Source organism: Bison bison, unplaced genomic scaffold (genome assembly GCF_000754665.1).
Source record: "Bison bison bison isolate TAMUID 2011002044 unplaced genomic scaffold, Bison_UMD1.0 scf7180017864518, whole genome shotgun sequence".
Lineage (NCBI taxonomy): Eukaryota > Metazoa > Chordata > Mammalia > Artiodactyla > Bovidae > Bison > Bison bison.
The window spans coordinates 13,752,378-13,776,178 of record NW_011495071.1 but is presented as its reverse complement, the minus strand read 5'-3'; the positions used below and the strand labels follow the sequence as shown (position 1 = coordinate 13,776,178).

Here is a 23,801-nt window from a genome sequence, read left to right as displayed (position 1 = left end):
CGGGGCGGAGCCAAGTGCCTGGGAGGCGGAGCCAAGGGTATCCTGGGGCAAGAGAGCAAGAGGCCCGGCGGCCTCCAACCAGTGGAGGTGTGGCTCTGCCTTCGCGGGAGAGGCACTCGGACTTGGTCCTGCGCTCAGCTTCCCAGTCCCCGCGCGCCCCTATGGGGCCCCCGGCGCCAGTGTTCTGCCTGCTCCTAGCTTGCGTCTGGCTGCCCCGGGGTGAGCCGGCAGGGGAGTTTCCGCCACTGCAGTCTCTCGGTGAGAGGGGTGTGGACTAGGGGAGGCCAGGAACCTGGGAGAACGTTTAGAGCGACAGACCTGGGCCAGCTGGAGAGAGGGTAAAGAAAGAAGGTTTGAGGGAGGGCAGGGGGACAGCCAGGGAGTGGGTCCAGGGAGAGGGACCGCAGAAGGAAAGAAAGGCCAGCCGCAGTCAGGGGAATGGCTTCCAAGCTGGGCAACGTGGAAGAGATCCAAGGAGGGGGAACCAGAGAGAACTGGGGCACAGAGAGTGGGAAGGAAGAGGGAGACCCTTGTTGGAAAAGAGACCCCACGGAGGGGGAGAAAGGATTTGAGAAGGCTGCAGGGAGAGAGAATGGGGGTGATGCAGGTATGAGAGAGGCTTCCCAGCAGGTGGGGAACGGGGTGAGAAGGGGTGGGAGGCATAAGGAGTGGAGAGTAATCCCCCCACCCCCTAGCCGCAGCACCCACACCCCGAGGCAATGCAGAGCTGCAGCCTGAGCCAGCCCAGGATCCCAGGTGAGTAGGCAAGAACTGCTAGCTACCCCGCTCACTGGTTCCATCTTCATTCCTGGCATGGGTGACCTCAGGGGTTAGCACAGGGGACGGGATGGGCCTGGGATGGTGGGGGGGCATGGCCCACTCCTCTCCCTTCACCCACACCAGGCTTGTTTCTCACCTAGCCACAGCCATCAGGAGGCAGTCCTTGCCATAGGGGATGCTACCACGGTGATGGGAGGCCAGGTAAGGGGAGGCCTGGGGAAGGGGTCACTTCACTGGGCAGGGGCTTATTTCTGTCTGGGTTTGAGGCTGTCTGGGAGCTCTGTAGGTGGCAGGAAGTATGTTTCTACAGTTATTCAAAAGGGGACCAACAAGATTCTTAGTATGTGTCTGAAGAATGCAAATTTATAGGATATTTCTGCTTCCACTTTCCTAATCTCTTGGGGCCCTATAGCCAACTTTTGTTTATTTATAAATTGTGTTTATAGAGGAAGAGGGCACAGAGTCGCCGTCAGGAGACAGCTCAGTTCTTTCCTTTCCTGGGTGAAAGCGGGAAGATGAGGGTTTGGGAGAGTGGAGTTCTCTATTCCCTGCCTGGCCTAAACCCTGTCAGAGGTCCCTCTTCATCCCCTGAGCATCCCCAGCGATGCTGCTTTGAGGCCCTCTGGTGAGGCCTGCAAGGAAGGGTTGGTTGAAAAGCAGAGCCATCCTCTAAGTCCTGACCATTCCCTGTTGCCCACCCTCCCCAGGTCCTCTGTGCTTTATTACTTTTTAAAAAAATTTTTTTGATTGAAGGATGATTGCTTTACAGAATTTTGTGGGTTTCTGTCATACATCAGATCCTCTGTACTTTAGGAAGAGGTGGTGCTTTTCTTTCTTTGCCAAACTTTGGTCGGTCTCTGGATCAAGTGATTCAGGTTCCTTTTCTAGTCTTGGCTTGCGTCTGTCTCCTCTCTACAACCACAAACATGATACAAATACAGCCCACCCGATATCAGGTTCCCAGAGAATCTTGAGCCTCAGTTTACACACCCTGGCCCTTGGGATCCGCTCTGGGGAGCTCTTTGTGCCAGCAGGATGGAAGCATCTTTTAAAATAGAAAACAATGTGTCCCAAATACCTGCCCTTTTGAAATAGATATGAAGATCCCAAGGAAGGAGGAGGCATGCTTACTTTTGAATGTCTGGATTATGTGGGGGTTTTGTATCTTTTTTTCCCATTTCTCCAGGCCCCAGATTGAACTGAAAGATAATGTCGTCATTCTTTTTATTTAGTTTTTATTTTATTTTTAAAATGTTTTCATCATTCTTTTTATGGATGGGGATACTGAGGCAGGTGGATGGTTTGCCGGGCCCTCAGGGCACAGGCAGAGCAAGGTCTTCTAGCTAGCATGTTCTGCTGCTGCTGCTGCTGCTAAGTCGCTTCAGTCGTGTCCAACTCTGTAATTTAGTGGCGTAATGATCCTCCTACCCAAGCACTTCATTCCCCTAGAGGGCTTCTTTCCTTGCTGGATTCCAGGGTAGGCCTCCCCTTCTTTTCCTTGGAGAATCATCCAGACCAGGCAACCCCAGTAGGTTTCTCACATTACTCCTTAGAACAAACAAGGGGTTAGAATGGCCCTCCTTAAAGGCAACTGGAGTTGGAGGAGGCTGGGCAGGAATCAGGCTACTTAAAAAGTGAACCTGGGGATCCCTCAAAGGCTTCTGCCTGGAATGCCCTCTTAAGTAAGGGAAGGGGAGGTCTCAGACCAGTAGCTCACCACCCTTCATTTCTGTGCTGCCTCACTCTATAGAGCTCAGCCATTCTCCAGAGAATTGCTGGTGTAGACCAGAAGTCCATGAACTTGGATGGGGGGAAAAATGCATTGTTATTTATGGAAACCTCAATGGAACTGAAATTTAGTCTTCCCTTTAATTACTGCTAGATGTTACAGACCACAGAATATTAGCAGTGTCTGTGACTCTCATTAGTAGAAATCACAGGTATTTTGCTCTCAGCTTGCAATTGTCGCTGTCTCCAGATCGCATCTATGCTCACTGCTCCTGCATGCTGGCAGTGGTATGGCCTGTCGCTTGGTCCTGTGATTTAATGTATTAATAAAAAAGCACAAATATTACCATTACTCATTTTTATAAAATATTTGATCACTGCATTGCAATATGTTTGATATCCTTTATAATATTATGTTTTATTTTACATATTTAGAAACATCTGTTGCAAGAAGGGGCCCATAATCATCACTAGATTGTCAGAGGGATTCATGGCATAAAAATGATTAAGAACTCCCCATCTATACTGAAGATGAATCATTTGGAAAGGATTTAAAATTCTTCTCCAGAAATGGCCTCGATTCGTTGCAGCACAGGCCAGGCAGGAGGTGGAGAAGTACAACCCACAGGAGGGACAAAGAGCTGGGGTTGGGCTCCAGGGACCAAGGGTTCTGAATACTTCTGTGTTCCTAGTCTTTGCGAGACGCTGGGGATTTAGCCCAGGGATGAAGAGGTGACAGTGAGGAGAAAATACATGAGACAAACACCCTCAGTGTGGTTCATGCCTTGTCAGCCCTGTGAGCACGTGTTCCCTGTACCTGGGCCAAGCTGGGCCCCCAGTCCCAGAAGGTGTTCCAATGAGAGGACTTAGGCCCTGAGATTGAGGATCCTACTGTGCCAAGGGTCCCGGTCCTAGGTGACTTCAGACCCTCAGGCTGGAGTTCTGAGAGGGACTGAACACAGTGAAATGATGTTCGGGGAAGTCCTGATTTCAGATGTTCGTATCTCAAGAGACCATGGGATGGGGCTTCTGGTCTGGAAAACAGGATCTCAGCGGGTCCTCAGGTGTGTGGTATTGGGGAGAGTTCTGACTCGGACGAGTTCCAACGACGGGTTGTGATCCGTGAGGCATTGTTTTTGCTGATAGAAGAGCCCAAAAGGCTGAGTTGGGGTGGGGGATGTTCCCCTGCCCAGGATTGAGGGGCTGCCTTTGTTTCTGAGCTCTGGCCCGTGTGGTTTCTGTAGTGAGGAGGTGTTGTGTTTGTTCTCCAGACAAGAGGGTTTTGTGCTGGGCTGTGGAGCATACAAAGGTTTACTAGGGAGGGAGTCAGGAGAGGCCAGGGGACACTGGAGCATGGAGGGGAGGGGGTTGTGTTCAGGCTACAGGCCTCCCCAGCCTGCCAATGAGATGCCACTCTGGAGGGTGTAAACCAGGCCTCACGCCACCTGAAAATCCTGCCTCCAGGCTTCTCAGAGGTGGGCTGGGTAACTGGGGCACCCAGCAGCAGAGGGCCTGTCTCCCTCCAGGTAGTGAACAGGAAGGGCTGTGACCTCCAGGAAGCCCGCCATCCCTGAGGTCAGCCCTTGATTGAATTATTTTCCGTCTCCTGTCTGTAAAAGGAGGAAGCTGAAGTCCTGGACTCCTTGGCCATGTCTTCCTGGGAAAGGCGGCTCCATCGGGCCAAATGTGCACCGTCTTGTAAGTGCCCCTCCTTCCCTGGGGCTCGTGGGAGGCAGAAAGGCCTGTGAGGGAAGCCCGGGGCTTGTCTTGGGGCCTCCTGGGACCACTTTTCCCTGCAGGGGGTCTCTTTCCACCGTCCCCAGCCCCAGCGTCCAGCTCTACTCTGCTTTCTCCTTCCTGCCTGAGGAGTGTCCTGGTCTCACGACCATGCCCCTGTGGCTGTCCCCCTTCACACTGTCTGACTCCAGTGAGGTTGAGCTTCTTATTTAGTGGTGGTTTTCCCCCTGGATATCACTCTGTGTCTGTAGCCTCTCTCTACTATTTTGTGGCCTCTCCCCTCACCTGGTCTCTGTCTGTGGTCCCTCTTCTCACATTATGGCTCCCTTCCTTGCCACATGCCACTCTGCTTTGTCCTCTCATCCTCTGAGGCCTTCCTTTCTACTACATTCCAAGTGCATTCCTTGGTTTACACTATGGACTCTTCCCCTAAGATTATGGAGCGATGAGGAAGAGCAGTCCATGAAAAGCTCTGGGCAGGCTCCTGCTCACCCCTCATGCGCCGTATTCACAGCTTTGATGCCTTGCCTGGTGGCCAAGAACTTTTAGCTTAGGAAACTGAAGGCCTAGGTGGGACTGGCCTGGGGCCGTTGATACATACCGAAGGTCAGTACTCAGACTTCACAGCCTATTAGGGAGAGGGTGGGGCAGCTGTCTGAGGCACCCTGCTCCTGCCCCCATCAAAGCCAGCTCCTGAGGAAAGTTGGGGCTCGCTGTGATGGGGATCTGAGTTCCATGTCGCTCTGGGAAGTGGGGGCCTGGAGTCCCATCGTGACGGAGGTGCTGCATCAATGGCTTCTGCCATTCTCAGCTTGATGGGGCGATGCCTTGCATCTCCCTTGCAGACTTGTTCTCCTGCTTCAACGGGGGCGAATGTGTGCACCCGGCCTTCTGTGACTGCAGGCGCTTCAATGCTACCGGGCCGCGCTGCCAGATGGGTGAGTCTGGGCTCCATTCTGCCTCTGGGAGGGGCCACAGGTTTAAGAAAATCTGTGGACCTGAGACTCAGGGGTCTGGGTTAGAGGGAGTGGGCATCGAACCCACTAGTCTTGGGCTCAGTGTCCACTGCTGCTACACAGAGGTGCCCTTTTTGTCCCTGGCTCAGTATACAATGCTGGCCCTGAGAGAGACAGCATCTGCCGGGCGTGGGGACAGCATCACGTGGAGACGTTTGATGGCCTCTACTACTACCTGTCTGGGAAGGGCAGCTACACTCTGGTGGGGCACCATGAACCTGAGGGGCAGATCTTCTCAGTTCAGGTGAGGTGTTCACTGCCCCCTGCCTGTCCGGGAAGGTTCCTCTAGGCCCTGAAGGCTTGGTTGGCCTGGGCTCTGCTCGGCAGAGTTAAAGAGGCTGGCGCTTTCCTTCACCCTCCCAGCTCCTGCCCAGGGCTTCTGCACCTGGAGGCAGCTGAAGGTTCCGTGGTTCTCACTCATCCACTCACTTCTGGTTGCCCCTGGCCATTCACTCACTTAGTCTCTCATTCACCAAGTATTTATTAAGTGCATAGTTGTACTCTTTTCCTGGCACAAGGCCTGGTGCTGGCCCTGTGGACAACACCACAGATGTGGTCTCTGTCCTCATGTAACTTACGGTCTAATGGGAAAACAGACATCAAGTCAAATGAATCATTTCAAGTGCCACTGAGTGCAATAGAGGAGAATGTCAAATAGTTAGAAGAGCATGTGATGGAAACCTAACCTTGCCTATTGGGAAAGATGGTGATCCGGAAGGGCTTCCTGCTGCAGGAAGTGATATTTACGTTGGTATTTGAAGAATGAATTAGAGCTGGACAAGTGAAGGGTTGGGTACAGACAGGAGAACACTCTAGGTCAAAGGAACACCGGATGCTATGGTATGAACCTTAGATAAGAAAGAGTGTGGTGCCACAGAGGAAATGGTAGAGGTCCTGAGTGACTCAGCCTAGGGTGACCTCTTCTAAGAAGACTTTTTGCATGCTCTGACCTCCTGAGTGGGCTCAGGGGCTCCTTTCTGTGGAACCAGAGTTCCACACAATTACCCTATCATTGTGTTTCTCTTACAAAAATCTGTTTCTGGGTTGGTCTCCTCTTCAGATGTAAGTTTTCTAGGCAGGGACCATGTCTTTTCCATTGCTGTTCCCAGTACCTGGATTAATGCTCAGTAAAAGCTTGTCTTGAGTATGAACACATGTGAGAGTCACAGTCTCATGGTCAGACAGATCTGATTTTCACATTTACCCTGTGTGTCAAGTGGGCAGTCACCTGCAGGTATAGTCTCTACCTGGAGAAGAGTCTAGCTGGGGAGGCTGCTGTGCTGGAGGGCACCTTGGCCAGCATGAAGTTAGGCTGAGGGGTTGGGAGATGGGGGAGAGCGTGGTGCTCAGTGTCGCCCCTCTGCCAGCTGGGTGTGCCCCTTCTGTCTCAGGCATAGCCCTGCCAAGGGACTGTCTGGGGGCCAGGTCCTGGATGGGCCGGGGACCCTGACCCTCTTCGCCTCAGAGTATCATGGGTATCACAATCATGACTGTATCATTTTATGGTGGCTCAGATGGTAAATAAAAAAAAAAAATCCACCTGCAATGCACGAGACCCAGGTTTGATTCCTAGGTTGGAAAGATCCCCGGGAGAAGGGAATGGCAACCCACTCCAGTATTCTTGCCTGGAGAATTCCATGGACAGAGGAACCTGGTGGGCTATGGTTCATGGGGTCAAAAAGAGTTGGACATGACTGAGTGACTAATCTGTTATGATTACCTAGACCAGTGGGGTGCCACGCATTCATGAGTTATGAAATGAAAAAGTAATAAGTCATAGTTAAGTCAAGTCAAGTCACTCACTCAATCGTGTCTGACTCTATGTGACCCCGTGGACTGTAGCCCATCAGGCTCCTCCGTCCATGGGATTCTCCAGGCAAGAATACTGGAGAGGGTTGCCATTTCCTTCTCCAGGGGATCTTCCCGGCCCAGGGATCGAACCCAGGTCTCCCGCATTGCAGGCAGACACTTTAACCTCTGAGCCACCAGGGAAGCCTTAATAAGTCATAACCAGCGTGAAAAAAAAAGACAAAAGAGAATATAAATAGAAAATGTTGTAGAAATGCTTTGCACATTAATAGTGGTGAATATTATTTTGTAAAGCTTTTTGTTTTATTTAATTTATATGTGTATATATTTCTCACTATGGGTCATGGTCACAAAAGTTTGAAAAATATTTAGGCTATGGAATGGCTTTGACAGGTCCTACTTTTAGTTGAAATGGCTCCAGCCCGCCTAACCATGTTTAACAATAATCTAGTGGAAGGTTTGTTCACTCATGGGATGGATTTTCACATTTGGCAGAGGTACATTTCAGACTTTTCCCTAAACTCTGAGAGCCCCTGCCTGCTTTCCTTGGGTGCTGTGGCTTTGGAGGTGTAGGTTCTGTCTGAGCGGGGGCAGAGGAGACACGCATGTGTCAGGCAACTCAGGAGTGATACGTGTGTGTAGGGGACAGCTAAGCCGCCTCTAGCAGGGTGGTGGTAGCAGTGTGTATTTATAGTGTGAGCATTGAGAGTGCCCTCTGATGTACCTATTTGAGATGTGTGTTGTGTTCATTATGAGTGTGAGATGGTGTGAGTGTATAACTGGGCTTTCAATCTGATGGGATAAGCTGGGGTGGATAAACAAAAAAACGTCCAGAAATAGGGAGACAGCACAGTTGGATTGGAATCCTGGCTGTGTGCGTGTCACCTGTGTCCCTTCACCTCTCTGAGCACGAGCCACCTCCTCTCTGAGGTGCAGGTAAAGATAGCTCTGACCTCCCTGTGGTGCTGTGGGGACCGGGAGAGATGACAGAGGACAGGTGCTCGGCATGCCTCGGGCAGCAGTCCAGCATTAGTGGGAGCTCAACAGGGTGCCTCTGGGCCCATAGCCGAAGCTGGGGGCCAGGTGAGTGGCAGGAGCTTGCTCAGTGGCCTCTGAAATCCCCCCCAGGTGCACAACGCCCCGCAGTGCGGCTCCTTCCCCTACACCTGCTCCAGGTCTGTCAGCCTCTTCTTTGCGGGCGAGCAGGAGATCCATCTGGCCAAGGAGGTCACCCGTGGAGGCGTGAGGTAACTCCAGCACCTTCTGCCCTGAGCTCCCCTACTCCCTGGTGTGGGTGGTGGGAGATGGCTGAGCATCTGCCCTTCTCGAGTTGTTTTCTGGGGGCAAACAGAATCTCCACCTCCATGGCAGAAACATACTGGCAGATCAGCTGGGCTTACAGAGAGACGAGTCCCTCATGATTTTCTGGAACTCTCAGGCCCTGTGGGTTTGCAGACAATACATTTTCAGGCAATGAGCGAAGTTTCCCAGATAGCTGTATAGGCATGATTAACAGGTTTTTGCTTCCACAAGTTGAACGAAATCTTCCTGAATGTATCCTATATAGTTCAAACCTCATCAGAGCAGACTTTGAGCACACTTTCACCCTTTTCTGATGGCATGGGGTCATTTGACTGTCACTTACCTTGTTGGGACCTCAGGGATGACTGAGGGACTATTTAAGGGGTGAAGTCCCAGCTTCCTACATCAAAAGGCTCCAGACTATGGTCCTTTCGGAAATCTTTCTTGCACCTCTTCTTCACTGAACTCTCCTTCCTTGGCTGTCCCCTGCCACTTCATCTTGCTGTTAGGGGGACCCTCCTGCACTGACCCTTCTCCCCTTTCTCATTTCCTGCTTCAGACCTGGAAACGGGGTAGCCAAGCTTTCTGGTGCTGAGTATAGAACTGAAGATCCACAGTGTTTCCCTGTGAATGAAGCCTTGGTAGCTGGCTCTTTTGGTTCTGGCTCTGACTGGTTAGACACTCCTTTTGCTTTCCTCCGGATTTTCATCTGTGTTAATGTTGCTAAATTCCAGATCGGCTAAGAGAGTCTGTGCCAGTAAAACAGGGGAGGATATTAAGATTGCTGGAGCCCTGAACTCTTTCCTTCATGTCCTGTTTGTCTTCTCTCTTGGCTTTTTCTTTTTCTCTTCCAACTCCTTTCTTGCTTCCCACCAAAAATATAAGCAAAGTGGATGTCTGTTTATATCATCACTCCTGTCTAAAAAAATAAACTGGCAATTTCAGTCACTCTAAGATTTATTCCTGCCAGGGAAATTGCAGTTTTATTTTTTAAGTATTATTTTCTGCTTGACTAACTGCCCTTTATTTATTGAAACACCATCAATAAAATATATGTTAATAATTTTTGTATAAAAAGTTACCACTATTAGTGCTCAAAATCCCGTGATTGTCTTCACTGTGATTCCAGAGAGCAAGGGAAATTGTACTTGTGAAAAGCAACTTTAAAACTCTGAAAACCAAGGAAACCCCTTTCTGACTGTGGACTTCCAAGCACCCAAGAAGTCAGGGGGAAGGAAAATAGGGACCTTAAAGCCTGTGGTGTCAGTGGCCAGGGGGTGAGGCTGATCCTGTGCACATGGTGGGTCCTGCGGGTAGAGGATGGTGGTCCCCTGGTGAAGGGCCTGGGCTGGGGGAGGTGATGTGGACGCCCTGAAGCTCTGGGCTGTATCCTGCAGGCTCCAGCTGCCTCACGTGATGGGGAACCTGCGTCTACAGCTGCTTGCTGGCTATGTCCTCGTGCGGCTTCAGTCGGCCTTCACGCTTGCCTGGGATGGCACCTCAGCTGTTTACATTAAAATGAGTCCAGAGTTCCTAGGCTGGACCCATGGGCTGTGTGGGAACAACAATGCCGACCCCCAGGATGACCTGGTGACCAGCTATGGTGAGGCGCAGGCCAGGTGGCCGCCAAAGGGGTTTTGGTCTGGGTGGGGGATAGGCTGGGCTGGGAGGAGTGGGAAGGAACTTGGCACAGAACCCTGGGGTCATGGTATAAAGACCTGGGGGGAGGTCAGAGGCCTCTTCCAACTGTGTTTTAACCACTCTGGACCTCAGTTTCCTCATTTGTGAAATAGATGTAATGAGAATTTCTACTTAGGTTGCGTGAGGATCTAATGGACACTGCCAGGTGGCGCTGGCCCTGCAAGGTGTCTAGGGGATGGAGGGGCTGAGGGGACTGCAGGGTGCAGGGGCCAGAGGGAGCCAGGGAGAAAAAGGCTCCAGCTGGAGAGGCAGGAAGTTAAAGTGAAGAGTTTAGACCAAATCATAGCAACTCTGGCCAGAGAGAAAGTGCCACCTATGAGCAGCCACAACACACTGAACACTTGACCCATAGCGTCTCTTGTAGTCCTAGCGATAAATTCACAAGGGGATGGTTTGCCCTGTTCACACATGGGAACCTCATGCTCAGAGACGCATGGGAGCTTGTTCAGACTCATACGTTCATTGCCTCTCGATGGCATGGTGTTGCTTTTCTGAGTTTAGAGCAGCAGGGAGCCACTTCCTGGAACCTTCAGGGTCTTGAGCATTCTTGACTATGCTTACCAAACAACTCTTTCAGGAGAATGGCTCTGTAGGGAAATGCAGACCGGAATGGTAGCTCATGAGGCTGGTTTTTCAACGCCCTGCCTTTCTCTTGGCATCTCTTCGGCTCCACCTGCCTCCCTTGTGGCCCCCACCTGCGGTCATGTTTGTTCTGCCCTACAGGGAAGCTGACGGATGATGTGGCGGAGTTCGTGCACAGCTGGCAGGAGGAGGCCCCCAACCAGCCTCCAGGTCCCACGACCTCCTCCCTGCCCCGCCCTCCATGCCTGCAGCAGACCCCGGGAACCATGCAGGTGTGGCTCCTGGGCTGACCCCCCAACTCTGGCCCCCTAACCCCACCTAGTGTCTGGCTTAGGTTGGTTTCCTGTATACTTCTTGGAAAGTCACTGGCTGCAGGGGACCAAGGTTGTTGGTGTCCACACCCCTTCCGTCTCCTCTCCATCCTCCTCTTTCTCTCCCCTGGGCCCAAGTTGGGGTGCTGCATGGGACGGGTGAAGTCAGAGGGCCGTGTGTGGCCCTGCCAGCCTCCAGCTCTGGCTCCTGGCCCACACCCCAGGGTGTGTATGACCGCTGTGAGGCACTGCTGCGACCCCCCTTTGACACCTGCCATGCCTACGTCAGCCCTCTGCCCTTCATGGCCAGCTGTACCAGCGATCTCTGCCAGTGAGTGGGGGCCCAGGAGCGAGGGTGGTACTGGGCTGTGGGGAGACCTCTCCCAGTAGTGGGCGGGGGCTCAGCACGTGGGCCACTGAGCTTGATGATCCCAGGCAGTAACAGATATGCTTCACAAAGTTCTGAAATGCTTATGTATTTGCATGGGTGGGACAGACTGTCCTCATTCAATCAAGGCCCATAAATGGGGCCTGACCACCCCTGGGTCTCATCAGTCAGGGCCAATGCTGAGACGAGAGCCCAGATTTTCCGACCTCCAGTCTAGGGTCTGCCTAGCTGCCTCCCCTGGCTACCTTTCCCAGCTGTAGAGTCTGAGCCCTGGCAGACTCCATTGGGTGCTGGGGGGCTGGCTGCAGGTTGAATCTTATATCCTCGGCTTCCCTGCACAGATCAGCAGGCGATGAAGCCACATGGTGCCGGGCACTGGCAGAGTATGCCCGGGCATGTGCCCAGGCAGGTCGGCCGCTGCAGGGGTGGAGGAACCAGCTCCAGTCATGCAGTAGGTGCAGCCTGATTGTGGGCAGGGAGGGATACAGACAAGCTCTGTCCTGGGGCTGTGGGTGGCATTCCCAGGCCTCAAGTCAATGTCCTGTCCTGCTGAGAACCACAGTGGTCAGGAGTGTTAAGCCCTGAGGTTCCATCCCCATGAGACAGATGGGAAAACTGAGGCTCAGAGAGGGAGGGACTGACCTGGGGCCACCAAGTGCAATGAGTGGCTCTTAGGGTCTCCCAGGCTCTCACTAATTTCCTGGTCACCCGGTGCTCCCACTGGGACCAAGAAAGCCCTCCTACCCCGCCCCCCACCCCCTGCCCCCAGGGCTTGGGTAGGCCCTGGTTGGGTCCTGGCAGAACTGGGGCCAGAAGGGAGCAGGCAGGCCGTACTATGCTGCCTTCCTTCCAAGCGGTGCTCTGCAAGGAGAAGGCCTTTGTCTACAACGAGTGCATCGCCTGCTGCCCAGCCTCCTGCCAGCCGCGGGCATCCTGTGTGGACAGCGAGATAGCCTGTGTGGACGGCTGCTACTGCCCTGATGGTATGCTAGTGGTTCAGTGGGTGCCTGGCAGCATTTCTCTGGCCTGGCATAGATGAGCGTGAAGCCAGGGGTCAGAGCATGTCTGTTTGTAGAACGAAGGAAGGAAGGAACAAACAATACATGAATGAGTGAATGAATGGCTTAAGGGAGGTAAGGGTAGGGGCAGAGCCGTGGCTCTTGAAGATTCATCAGGATATTTAGTTTCATTGAGACTGAGCTTTTTAAGGTGTGTAGATGGGGACAAGGTATTCAGTCATTCATTTATTCATTTATCACACATGTATTTCTTTAAACTTCCATCTGTGTACTGTTTTTCATGGTGTATAAATCTGCAGCACATCTAATGGTGCAGAGCTTGCTTGGTGAGGATGAGATAAAAAAATATAAAGATACAGTTGTTGACTTTAGGAATCTGAGTCTGGTTGCAGTGATGACACTTACATATATAACTCCAGTCTGAGGCATAATATGGTGAGGACCAGCTCAGGAGTTCAAACAAGAAAAGATACAGGAATTCATTTGTGGGGAGAGATTATCAGGGAAGGCTTCCTGGAGGAGGTGGCCCCTTAGTTGATTCTAGATACAGTGACAGGCTTCTGAGAGATGGAGAGAAGAAGCTAGTCAGCATGCACTTTGTGTGGGGTGAGTCGTTCTCAGAGCAAAGGTCTGGAGGTGGGATTATTTGCTCAAAGGGGACTCAGATCTGGCCTGAGCCATGCATTTATACAGGAGAAAGTTTGAAAATGAGCTGGGTGGTGAAAGAGTGTGGATGAGTTGATTTTTATCACAGGCCCTGGAGCGCTATGAAAGGTTTGTAAACAGGAGTGGAGGTGAGTTAAGTGGGCCTTTGCTGTCACCCTAGGGCTGATCTTCGAGGATGGGGGCTGTGTGGCACCGGCTGAGTGTCCCTGTGAGTTCCATGGGACCCTGTACCCGACTGGCTCTGTGGTGAAAGAAGACTGCAATTCTTGGTCTGTGTCTACTGCTGGGGAGGGGAACGGTGACTTCTGGGGCTTTCCATCAGGACTACCCCTCCACCCCTCTAGGAGCCTGATCACCTGGGGCACTCACTCAGCACCTCTGAGTCACAGATCTCATCAGATCCACTCTGTGGGTGGACTCTCCACCACCCATTTTAGAGCTGGGAAGACTGAGGGCTGGGAAGGAGCTCTGCAGCCCTCTAGCATCTATCCTAGCCCTGCAGGGGTGAGTCCCTACTCCCTTGGTCTCTGTGTTTCAGCACATGCACTGCGGGCAGGTGGGTGTGCAGCACGTCTGTCTGCCCAGGTACGTCTGGCCCCACTTGGACTCCACCCCTTCTCTCAGCCCCTCAGCTTTTCGGGCCGGGGAGCTCAGAGGGCCAGGCCTGCAGCTGGGGTGGGGCACTCACTCAGTTCCATTGGCTCCGCCTGCCCCTCTTTGTGTTCTCAGAACTGCTCAGACTGATGAAGGGTTTTGTTCTGCCCTGGCAGGGAGGGTTTTTCATGGGGTCCCTCCTGAGTGTAGGGGGCTTGGACCAAGACCGGCCTCCATGCTCAGGGCCTGGTCTCCAGTTAGAGGGAGAGGAGAGGAGAGCTGCGTCTCCCTTCAGACAGACCTGGGGGGCTTCTCCCCAGTGACCGGGGCTCTCAAAGGGAGGGCCAGGGCTCCAGGCACCCCCGATTCCTGAGGACAGGGTGCCGTCTCCTCTGGGTGCTCAGAGCCGCAGGGCAGAGGCACTCCCTGTGGGGCAGCCCCCCTGGTCAGCTGCCTCTCTCTGCCCCTCAGCTGAGTGTTCAGTGACTGGTGACATCCACTTCACGACCTTCGACGGCCGCCGCTACACATTCCCCGCCACGTGTCAGTACATCCTGGCCAAGAGCCGCTCCTCGGGCACATTCACAGTGACGCTGCAGAATGCCCCATGTGGCCTGGTAAGTTTAAGGGCTGGGACCCCAGGCTCCAGCCAGCCAGCTGCCCCTGACTGCCGCCCCCTAGAGAGGCTGGGGCTTTAGGGCACGGCCTCAGGGCCTCCCACAGCCCCACCCTGCTGTCTTTTGTTTCTGGGCAGAGCCAGGGGACAGCAAACTGGGTTCTGGCTCCAGAACATCTGTTGGCTGAGTCACTTCCCTGTCCTGGCTGTTGTTGTTGTTGTTGTTTTTTAATTTATTGAAATACATTTGATTTACAATGTTGTGTTAATTTCTGCTGTACAGCAAAGTGAGTCATTCTTTCTGGTTTTGTTTTCTAAATTTTACTGGAATATAGTTGATATACAATGTTATGATAGGTTCAGGTGTACAGCATACTGATCCAGTTATACATATACATATATTCATTCTTTTTCAGATACCTTTCCCATATAGGTTATTACAGATTACTGAGTAGAGTTCCCTGTGCTACACTGTACGTCCTTGTTGGTTAACTATTTTATATGCAGTAGTGTGTGTATATTAATCCCAAGATCCTAATATATCCCTCCTTCTATGCCACATTTCCTCTTGGCTAACTGTAAGCTTGTTTTCAAAGTCTGTTTCTGTTTTGTAATTAAGTTCATTTATATAATATTTTAAAAATTAGATTCCACGTATGAGTGATATCATATTTGTCATTCACTGTCTGACTTCACTTAGAATGATAATCTCTAGGTCCATCCAGTGTTGCTGAAACTTGCATTATTTCATTCTTTTTTATGACTGAGTAATATTCCTTGTATATATGTATTACATCTTCTTTATCCATTCCTCTGTCAGTGGACACTTATATTGCTTCCTTGTCCTGGCTATTGTAAATAGTGCTGCAATGAACATTGACAGGCTTGTATCTTTTCAAATTATGGTTTTCTCCCGGGCTGTGCCCATGAGTGGGATGGCTGGATCGTATGGTAGTTCTATTTTTAGTTTTTATAAGGAACCTTCATACTGTTCTCCATAGTGGTTTATCAGTTTACATTCCCACTAACAGTGTAGGAGGGCTCCCTTTCCTTACACCCTCTCCAGCGTTTACTGTTTGTAGACTTAGAGCATTTTTTTTTTTTTTTTAATGTTTGGCTGTGCTGGGTCTTCATTGCTGCATGCACGGGCTTTTTCTCTAGTTGCTGTGAGCAGGGGCTACTCTGTAGTTGTGGTGCACGGGCTTCTCATTGCAGTGGCTTCTCTTGTTGCTGTGCACAGGCCCTAGAACACATGGGCTTCAATAGTTGCAGTTTCCAGGCTCTAGAGCACATGCGCAATAGTTGTGGGGCATGGGCTCAGTTGCTCTATGCACGTGGGGTCTTCCCGGACCAGGAATCAAACCCTTGTCTCCTGCATTGGCAGGCGGATTCTTTACCACTGAGCCACCGGGGAAGCCCTATAATAATATTGTATCGATAGTATTACTATGTGTTATATTATTGTTGTGATTATTTTTACACTATTATTATCATTCGCCAAGATGTCCCTTCCTATCTCTGCAGGCTAAGTCTCGTTAGCACCCTATACCTGTTTTCAGCACTGATCACAATAATTAACCAACTTTGTAATCCCTTATTTAAAATCTGTATCCCTCACGAGTGTGTATTCTTCATGAGGTCAGGGACTATGTCTATCACTTTCATCATGTATGATTGTGTGGAAGGGGAGTATAAATGGACCCAATGTGTACTGCCCATTTCGGGGATGAGACCCTGAGGCCCAGAGAATATTAGCTCATTTCCTGCCTGCTTATGAGTGGAGCTTGATATTCCGCAGGGTGTGACACATGGAAAGAGCTACACAAACACCAATAAAAGGACGAAATTAAATCCTGGGTTGCAGTCAAGTGGGGGAGGCCAGTGTTTCAGAGACTGGACTCTGAGCCATCTGGGGCCCAGCTCTGCTCTGTGTCATGGCCTGAGGGTTGACCACCATTTTTATTTGTAGTATCCTAGTTCTGCCACTAACCTTCTCCAGCCTGGGCCTCTGCCTTCTCATTCCCCAGATCAGAGCATTTGGTTAGAGGACCCCTAATGTCCCTTGGGTCTCTGACACTGTGAGGAGCCTGCCCCTGGCCTCAAACTGTGCTGACATCCCTGCCTTGGAGGGCTCTGTTGGGATCAGCAGGGAGACAGACTAATCCTTCCCATTTGGCCTTCCTCTCTCACTAGAACCAGGACGGAGTCTGTGTCCAGTCAGTGTCAGTGATTCTGCATCAGGACCCTCGGAGGCAGGTGACCTTGACCCAAGCAGGGGATGTTCTTCTGTTTGACCAGTACAAGGTCACCCCACCCTACACAGACGGTACGGCCCTGGTGGACAAGAGCTGGCTGAAAGTTAGCAGCGCAGGCTCTTCTGGCAAAGCACTGATATATGGGCAGGAGCTCACATTCTAGTACTGGGTGAATCAGGCCAGGGGACACCTTGGTCCCAGGAACATGGACTCTGGACTTGTAGAATTGTCTCTGTCCCCACTGAAGTGGGTTTCATGGCAGTATGATGGCTTCTCCTAACTTAAGGATATTAATGGAGCTCTCTTCCATCTCCCGGAGAAGGCAATGACACCCCAGTCTAGTACTCTTGCCTGGAAAATCCCATGGGTGGAGGAGCCTGGTAAGCTGCAGTCCATGGGGTCCCTAAGAGTTGGACACAACTGAGCAACTTCAATTTCACTTTTCACTTTCATGCATTGGAGAAGGAAATGGCAACCCACTCCAGTGTTCTTGCCTGGAGAATCCCAGGGACAGGGAGCCTGGTGGGCTGCTGTCTATGGGGTCGCACAGAGTTGGACATGACTGAAGTGACTTAGCAGCAGCAGCTTCCATTTCCACTCTATTATTATCCTTTCTGATTTCACAAGGACTTTGTGATAGCTTGTAGGAACCACAAAATCTAACAAAAATGGCAGAATGATTAAGAAATAAAATAGCATCAAAAAAACTAAAAAGAAAAAATAAAGAGTAAGGGCTCAAGGCTGAGAAGAGTGAAGATACAAGGGGTGTAAAGAGGTTTAAAAAAAAAGCAAGTCACAAAAGATGTGAAATTCACTACAACTAAATCTAAATTTTAAAATTACTACAATTGAATCTGAAATCATATTTTCAACTTCCTGGTGGCCACTGTGAAAAAAACAAAACCAAAAACGGGTAGTTACAGAATTCTTTTTTGCTAGAGAAAGAAACATACCAACTGCTTAGGGAGGCAAGAAATTTCTCATCTGGGGCTGCTCCAGTAGCTTACCCCTGGGTCCTGATTTCATCATTGACCAGGATTTCTTCAGAGCTCCCCAAACCAACCCAGAGCTTCACTTCTTTGTGGCAGAGCTTGACTGTGTGTGAAGACTGGGCTGGGTATGGGGTGAGTGTGGGCTATGCAGGTGATGGCGGTGGATGGGGTGATCTTGTCCGAACTTCCTACATCCCTTCTCCTTCTGTGCCTAGACGCCTTTGAGATCCGGAGGCTGTCCTCGGTGTTCCTGCGTGTGAGGACCAATGTGGGTGTGCGGGTGCTCTACGACCGCGAAGGACTGCGGCTCTACCTGCAGGTGGACCAGCGATGGGTGGAGGACACCGTGGGCCTCTGCGGCACCTTCAACGGCAACACGCAGGACGATTTCCTGTATGTGCCCTGGGCCCCGGAACCGGAAGGAGAGGGGGAGGCGGGGCCCTTAAGATATGCACCTGCTGCTAAATCACTTCAGTCGTGTCCAACTCTGTGCGACCCCATAGACAGCAGCCCACCAGGCTCCCCGTCCCTGGGATTCTCCAGGCAAGAACACTGGAGTGGGTTGCCATTTCCTTCTCCAATGCTTGAAAGTGAAAAGTGAAAGTGAAGTCGCTCAGTCGTGTCCGACTCTTAGCGACCCCATGGACTGCAGCCTACCAGGCTCCTCCACCCATGGGATTTTCCAGGCAAGAGTACTAGAGTGGGGTGCCATTGCCTTCTCCGAAGATATGCACCTGGACACTGTCTAATATTTCTCCAGAACCCCCATGGGTTCTCACTGTGCAAAATATGCATCATTGGTTGTTTATTCCTCTACATTTAAATTTGTTTCTTTAGGGCTTCCCTGGTAGCTCAGCTGGTAAAGAATCCACCTGCAATGCAGGAGACTGATTTGATTCCTGGGTCTGGAAGATCCTCTGGAGAAGGGATAGGCTACCCCTCCAGTATTCTTGGGCTTCCCTGGAGGCGCAGTCAATTAAGCCGCCTGCAACGCGGGACACCTGGGTTTGATCCCTGTGTTGGGAAGATCCCCTGGAGAAGGGCAGGGCAACCCAGTCCAGTATTCTTGCCTGGAGAATCCCCATGGACAGGGGACATGGACTGCGGGGCTGCAGTCCATGGTGTCGCAAAGAGGCATACAGGACTGAGCGATTAAGCACAGCACGTGTTTCTTTAAGGCAGGAGTTCACAGTCTTTCTTGTGCCAAAGAGTCATCCCAAGAGCTTGTTAAAATGCTGACTCCTCGGCATGAACGTAGTTTGGGAACTTGGGAGGGGACAGAAAAAGTCAGACTTTCCAGAAAGGAAAACAAATGATTGATCTTGATGGCTGGAGGTTCTGGTCAGTCCTTCAAGTTACACGCATTGGGTGATGTAGAAAGAAACGTGAGAGTCTTTCTTCAGCCAGAAATGAGAATTTGTTTGGAAAATCAAGAATACAAAAAACTTGAGAGCTTTTCCATGCAGGTACATTTTAAAATGTAGGATCCTACTCTGCCTTGCCTGGTGGACAGCTCCTTGCCTGGTGTCAGGACACCTGGTCAGAATTGAGGGGAGCAGACCATGTTTATTTAGTGTGTGTGCTGCTTGCCATACTCCTAGCCGTGAATCCTGGGTGGAAATGGTGTTCTGTGTAACCTGTGTTCTCAATGTTCTGGAGCAGGAATGTGTATGTGGTGGGCGCCAGGCGGAATTTGCCCCTCACGGACCTATGACCTTTGGCCATTGTACCATCTACACCCAATTTAGTAACCCTTGGAGACTGATGATATCTAGGAAACTTGAGTATCTCCTGCCCCTTGTTGCCCCTTGTGTGACTATTTCCCACCTGGAGAGAGAGGGAGGGAAAAGGAGTCTGGGGGAACTGTCCATGGAGGAGGGTGAAGGAAGTCCTTACTCAGTGAAGTTTGGTTCTTGGTGTCCCTGTTTATCTCTTTCTGACATGAAGACCCAAGGGTGGGTAGGGAGTGTGAGCTAGTGTATGGCCTCAAACCCATATGGAGCCTGTTAAATGTGATGCGTATATGTATGCCTGCACATTTGTAATTGTATGTGTTTGAATGTGTCTGCATAGATCTCCTTTTTGTTTGCGTGTCTGTATATATTTGTGCTGTGTGTGTGTGTGTGTGTGTGTGTGTGTGTGCAGGTGGTATATGTGAACCTATGAATGTTATATATTTGGGAGGGTACGCATGCATCGGAATATGGGTGCTCATGCTTTATGCTTGCCTCTGTGTGTGTGTGCACACGCATGTGTACATGAGCAGGTGGATGCTTACCTGGGTGTATGCTGTGTGTTCACTTGGATGTGCATGGGCCAGTGTGTGAATGTGGCTCTACCATGGCTGCAGGTCCCCAGTGGGTGTGCCTGAGAGCACTCCACAGCTCTTTGGCAATTCTTGGAAAACGCTGTCCGCCTGCTCCCCGCTGGTCTCTGGCTCCCGGCTGGACCCCTGCGATGTGCATCTGCAAGCCGGTGAGGTGGTTGGGGTCGGGGTGCGGGTGGGTAGGATTGGTTTGAGAGAGATGAGATGGGAGCCTGGGCGTGAGGATGTTGCCCACGTTGGGTAGGAGTGATCAGAAAGGAGGAGCTGTGGGGAGGGGATGGGCCTTCCCTTCTGGTGAGGATCAGGCAGAAGCAAACTTCACGTTCTACCCCGTCACCTGCACACACATCTGTACTGGCTTCCCCATCTCAGGGCAAAAGTCCAGGTCCTCACAGTGGCCCCGCCAGGCCCTGCACTCTCCTCCCATCCCCCTTATCTCACCTCCTCCCCGCACCCACCCTGCACCTAGCTCAGCAGCACTGGCCTCCTTGCTTTCTTCTGACCCAGCCTGGTCTGTCTCCTCTCCAGCTCTTTGCACTTGCTGTTCCATTCTTCTGGAATGTTCTTTCTTCATAAACACATGCCTGACTCTCTACCTCTTTCAAGGTTTTAGTCTAACAACATCTTTCCACTGAGGCCTTCCAAACCACTGGGTTTAAAATCACAATTCCCCTCTGCCACCACCTTGCAATCCCCATTTTCCTTCTCAACTTTCTCTCCTTAGATTCTTCACCTTGAATTTACTGTTTGTTTAGGGACGGTCTCCCCAACCCAGAATGTCTGCTACACGAGAGCAGGGACTTTTGCCTGTTTCCTGTTTTGTCCACTCCTGTGACTCCTGACATGAGGAATGCATTGCATGAATGCCTGCACATGTTCACGCACATACATACTGCACATATATACACATACACACATGCACACACACTCCTGTGTACAGTCCCCGCAGCTGTGGGGAGGGAGGGAGAAGCTGGGGCCCAGAGCACCAGGCAAATCAGGCCCCTGACCCTCGCCCATTCGTCTGTCTCCAGCCTCCTTTGCCCTGCAGGCCTGCAGCGTGCTCATGGGGGAGCTGTTTGCGCCCTGCTCCGCGTACCTGAGCCCCGTGCCCTACTTTGAGCAGTGCCGCCGAGATGCCTGCCGTTGTGGGCAGCCCTGCCTGTGTGCCACACTGGCTCACTACGCCCACCTGTGTCAGCGCCATGGGCTCCCCGTTGACTTCCGTGCCCGCCTGCCAGGCTGTGGTGAGCACCCCATGCTTGTGTGTCCCATGCTTGTGTGCCCCTGTGAGGGCACTGGAGGAGCCGGAGCTCCAGATCTGAGTTTCCACCTGCCCCCACCCCCTGACTGGCTGTGGGAGACCCCAGGGAGTGGGCTGGTGGCCAGGTAAAGAGAGGGCAGCCCCAAGTCAAGGGCCCTGAGAGGATGCTGGAGGGAGCACAGTTGATCTTCACAGCCCATGGAAGTGAGAGAGGCAGAGTGTGTGTGTGTATTTACACACCTGTGTACGTGTGTCTATGTGTGAGTGATGGGGTGAGTGCAAGACTATCAGGGGACGACCTCCACTCCCCCCACAAAATCACTACCTAAGAGGAATGCCCTGCAGAGAGAAGGAAATGCCAATGATAGAGTCCAGGCTGAACTTGGGAGATGGGATCTACCTCTGTGGCTTTGCCTTTCTGGGACAGTGGGAGGCAGACTGGGTTCAAATCCCAGCTGTAACCTTGACCTGCTGTGTGACCTTGGGCGACTGTCTTAACTTCTCTGGCTCTTGGTTCTCTTCTTTATGATGGTGACCCCACTCCACAAACTTGTGGGTGTGCGAGGGAGGCAAAGCACAGTCATATTTCTCACTACAGCGCTGTCCTGTGAGGCCACCAAGGAATACAGCCCGTGTGTGGCTCCGTGTGGACAGACCTGCCAGGACCTGGCTGGCCCTGAGGCCTGTGGGGTCGATGGTGGCAGTGACCTCAGCGGGGACGAGTGTGTGGAGGGCTGTGCCTGCCCACCAGACACCTATCTGGACACCCAGGCTGACCTCTGTGTCCCCAGGTGAGGAGGCTGGCTTGAGCTCTGTGTCAGGGGGTAGTGAAGCTGGGGGTCTCCAGAGCATATGAAACTGGGTACCTACCTGGGCCTCTCCTGTGCCTACTTCACCTCAGTCACAGGGCAGGCCTTGGAGGATAAGCTGGGCTTATCGGACACCCTCCCCACTTCCCACCCAGGCCTCTCTCCCCAACTCTGGCTCTTGGGTCCAGTCTGACTTTGCCACAAAACAGGACAACCCCACAGAGCAGAGAGGGTCTCTGCCCTCATCTCCCCTCTCCTTCCACACATCTTGATTGATCTGGTATGTTCCAGGCATTTCTAGACAATTCAGCAACAAGCAAAACAGAATCCTGACTTCACAAGAGCTCATATTCTAGGTGGTGAGACAGATAAAATAAGCAAATAAACAGAAACTTAACGGATCTGGTAGTAACAAGAGCTACATCGCCAAATACAGCTGAGCGAGCCCAGGGAATCCTGGGGAGGGAGGGGTTGCTCTTTTGTCACATGAGGTGAACCTAGGAGGAAGGCCTTTCTGAGGAGTGGCATGTGAGCGGAGATTTGAGGAAGGAGTACTCCAGGCAAAGGGGACTCGGGGAGCACCCTGAGACCTGGCTGTGGGCGTTCTCCATGCGGCTGGAGGGCAGAGTGGAAGGGGCAGTTGGGAGGTGGTGACCTCACAAGATCTCAGGGTTGACTGGCAAGACCCCTGGTCCCCTCCAGGCCTGTTTTTTTTTTTTTTAATTTGTAAAATGGTATCACATTCAACTGAATGTGGGGGACATCACCATGAATGATGGGGGACATATTTGATTCACTCAGAGCCCTTTCTGAGCTGGAGTCCTCGCTTGAGATCCAGATGTGTGCCGTGCCCCCACCCCTTGAGGTTGAGTGTTGTGAGCGAGGGGAGCCTGTGAGGGTTATGTGGGATGGAGGAGGAGTTAGGGAGGGAGAAGATGGTGAGGAACACTGGGGTTGGATGAGTACAGACAACCTGTCCAGCCTTCAACTGCTCTGCTCCAAAGCCTGCACTTGGCTGTAACCAGCTGTTTGAGGTATGGGAGGAGGAAACACAGTCTTTGCCCTCAAATGACCTACAGAGAGGAACCTATGAAAAGGGTCACGTAAGGATCCCCACTTTACAGATCCCCTGTAAGGAAGAGAAAGGGGGGCCTAGCCTGATGTTCAAAATATTTTAACCACCCGTGTGGTATAGGCACTGAGCTTCAGAGCAGATGCTGGGTGTGAATGCCCCTGGCTGGCTGCAGGGCGGGGTCCCTGTCCTCGGTGGTCCCTGCCCTGACTCCGGAGTCACCTCACCTTTCTCCGTTCCCGGCTTTTATAGGAACCAGTGCTCCTGCCACTTCCAAGGAATGGATTATCCCCCTGGAGACAGCGATGTCCCAACTCTGGGCCACTGGTGAGCTTTCTAGCGGTATTACTATTCCTGTCTTTAAATGGAAGTTGCTGACTAAAGAAAATGCAGCTGGGTGGGACTTTCCATGAAGTGACAGCCTCCCTCTCTGCGCAGGGAGCCAGAGACAGCAGTGGGTTGTCTGTCTGAGCTCCGCAGTGACCTGAGTGCAGTGACTCGGGGTCTCTGGGCCCTGCAGTGACTGGGTGGGCTGACCCCAGTGCTTCTCTCTCTCTCTGCAGCCACTGCAAAGATGGAGTCATGAGCTGTGATAGCGGAGCCCCGGGTAAGGGGGATTGGGAGGGAAGGGGCTCCTTCATGGTGGTGGGATGGGGGAAACGAAGGTTGGGAGCTTGAGGACAGGCCAGGACGAGGAGAGCCCGCCCCAGGTCTCATGCCAAACCACTGTAGTCCTTGTCCTCTCGGGAAAGGCTGTAGCTTAGAGTGTGGCGTTGTGAGATCCTGTCCCAACCTCAGCTCCACTCTAGAGGCTGTCCCTCCTGCTTGTCAAGGAGA

General features: G+C 51.9%; 1 protein-coding gene across 1 annotated transcript in view; it reads left to right on the top strand.

Annotated features, from left to right (window-relative positions):
• Window positions 1-161: 161 nt before the first annotated feature.
• Window positions 162-23,801, top strand: part of OTOG (otogelin) — an 86,394-nt gene continuing 62,754 nt past the window's right edge. The window contains exons 1-22 of the mRNA XM_010830664.1: window positions 162-258; window positions 696-756; window positions 921-981; window positions 4,131-4,206; window positions 5,091-5,183; window positions 5,351-5,505; window positions 8,199-8,317; window positions 9,770-9,975; window positions 10,797-10,927; window positions 11,191-11,297; window positions 11,696-11,805; window positions 12,209-12,337; window positions 13,200-13,308; window positions 13,578-13,624; window positions 14,105-14,250; window positions 16,443-16,575; window positions 17,712-17,889; window positions 19,847-19,971; window positions 20,854-21,066; window positions 21,682-21,874; window positions 23,217-23,291; window positions 23,528-23,571. Of these exons, the coding sequence (XP_010828966.1) occupies window positions 162-258; window positions 696-756; window positions 921-981; window positions 4,131-4,206; window positions 5,091-5,183; window positions 5,351-5,505; window positions 8,199-8,317; window positions 9,770-9,975; window positions 10,797-10,927; window positions 11,191-11,297; window positions 11,696-11,805; window positions 12,209-12,337; window positions 13,200-13,308; window positions 13,578-13,624; window positions 14,105-14,250; window positions 16,443-16,575; window positions 17,712-17,889; window positions 19,847-19,971; window positions 20,854-21,066; window positions 21,682-21,874; window positions 23,217-23,291; window positions 23,528-23,571 (2,608 nt within the window). The remainder of the gene's footprint in view (window positions 259-695; window positions 757-920; window positions 982-4,130; window positions 4,207-5,090; window positions 5,184-5,350; window positions 5,506-8,198; window positions 8,318-9,769; window positions 9,976-10,796; window positions 10,928-11,190; window positions 11,298-11,695; window positions 11,806-12,208; window positions 12,338-13,199; window positions 13,309-13,577; window positions 13,625-14,104; window positions 14,251-16,442; window positions 16,576-17,711; window positions 17,890-19,846; window positions 19,972-20,853; window positions 21,067-21,681; window positions 21,875-23,216; window positions 23,292-23,527; window positions 23,572-23,801) is intronic.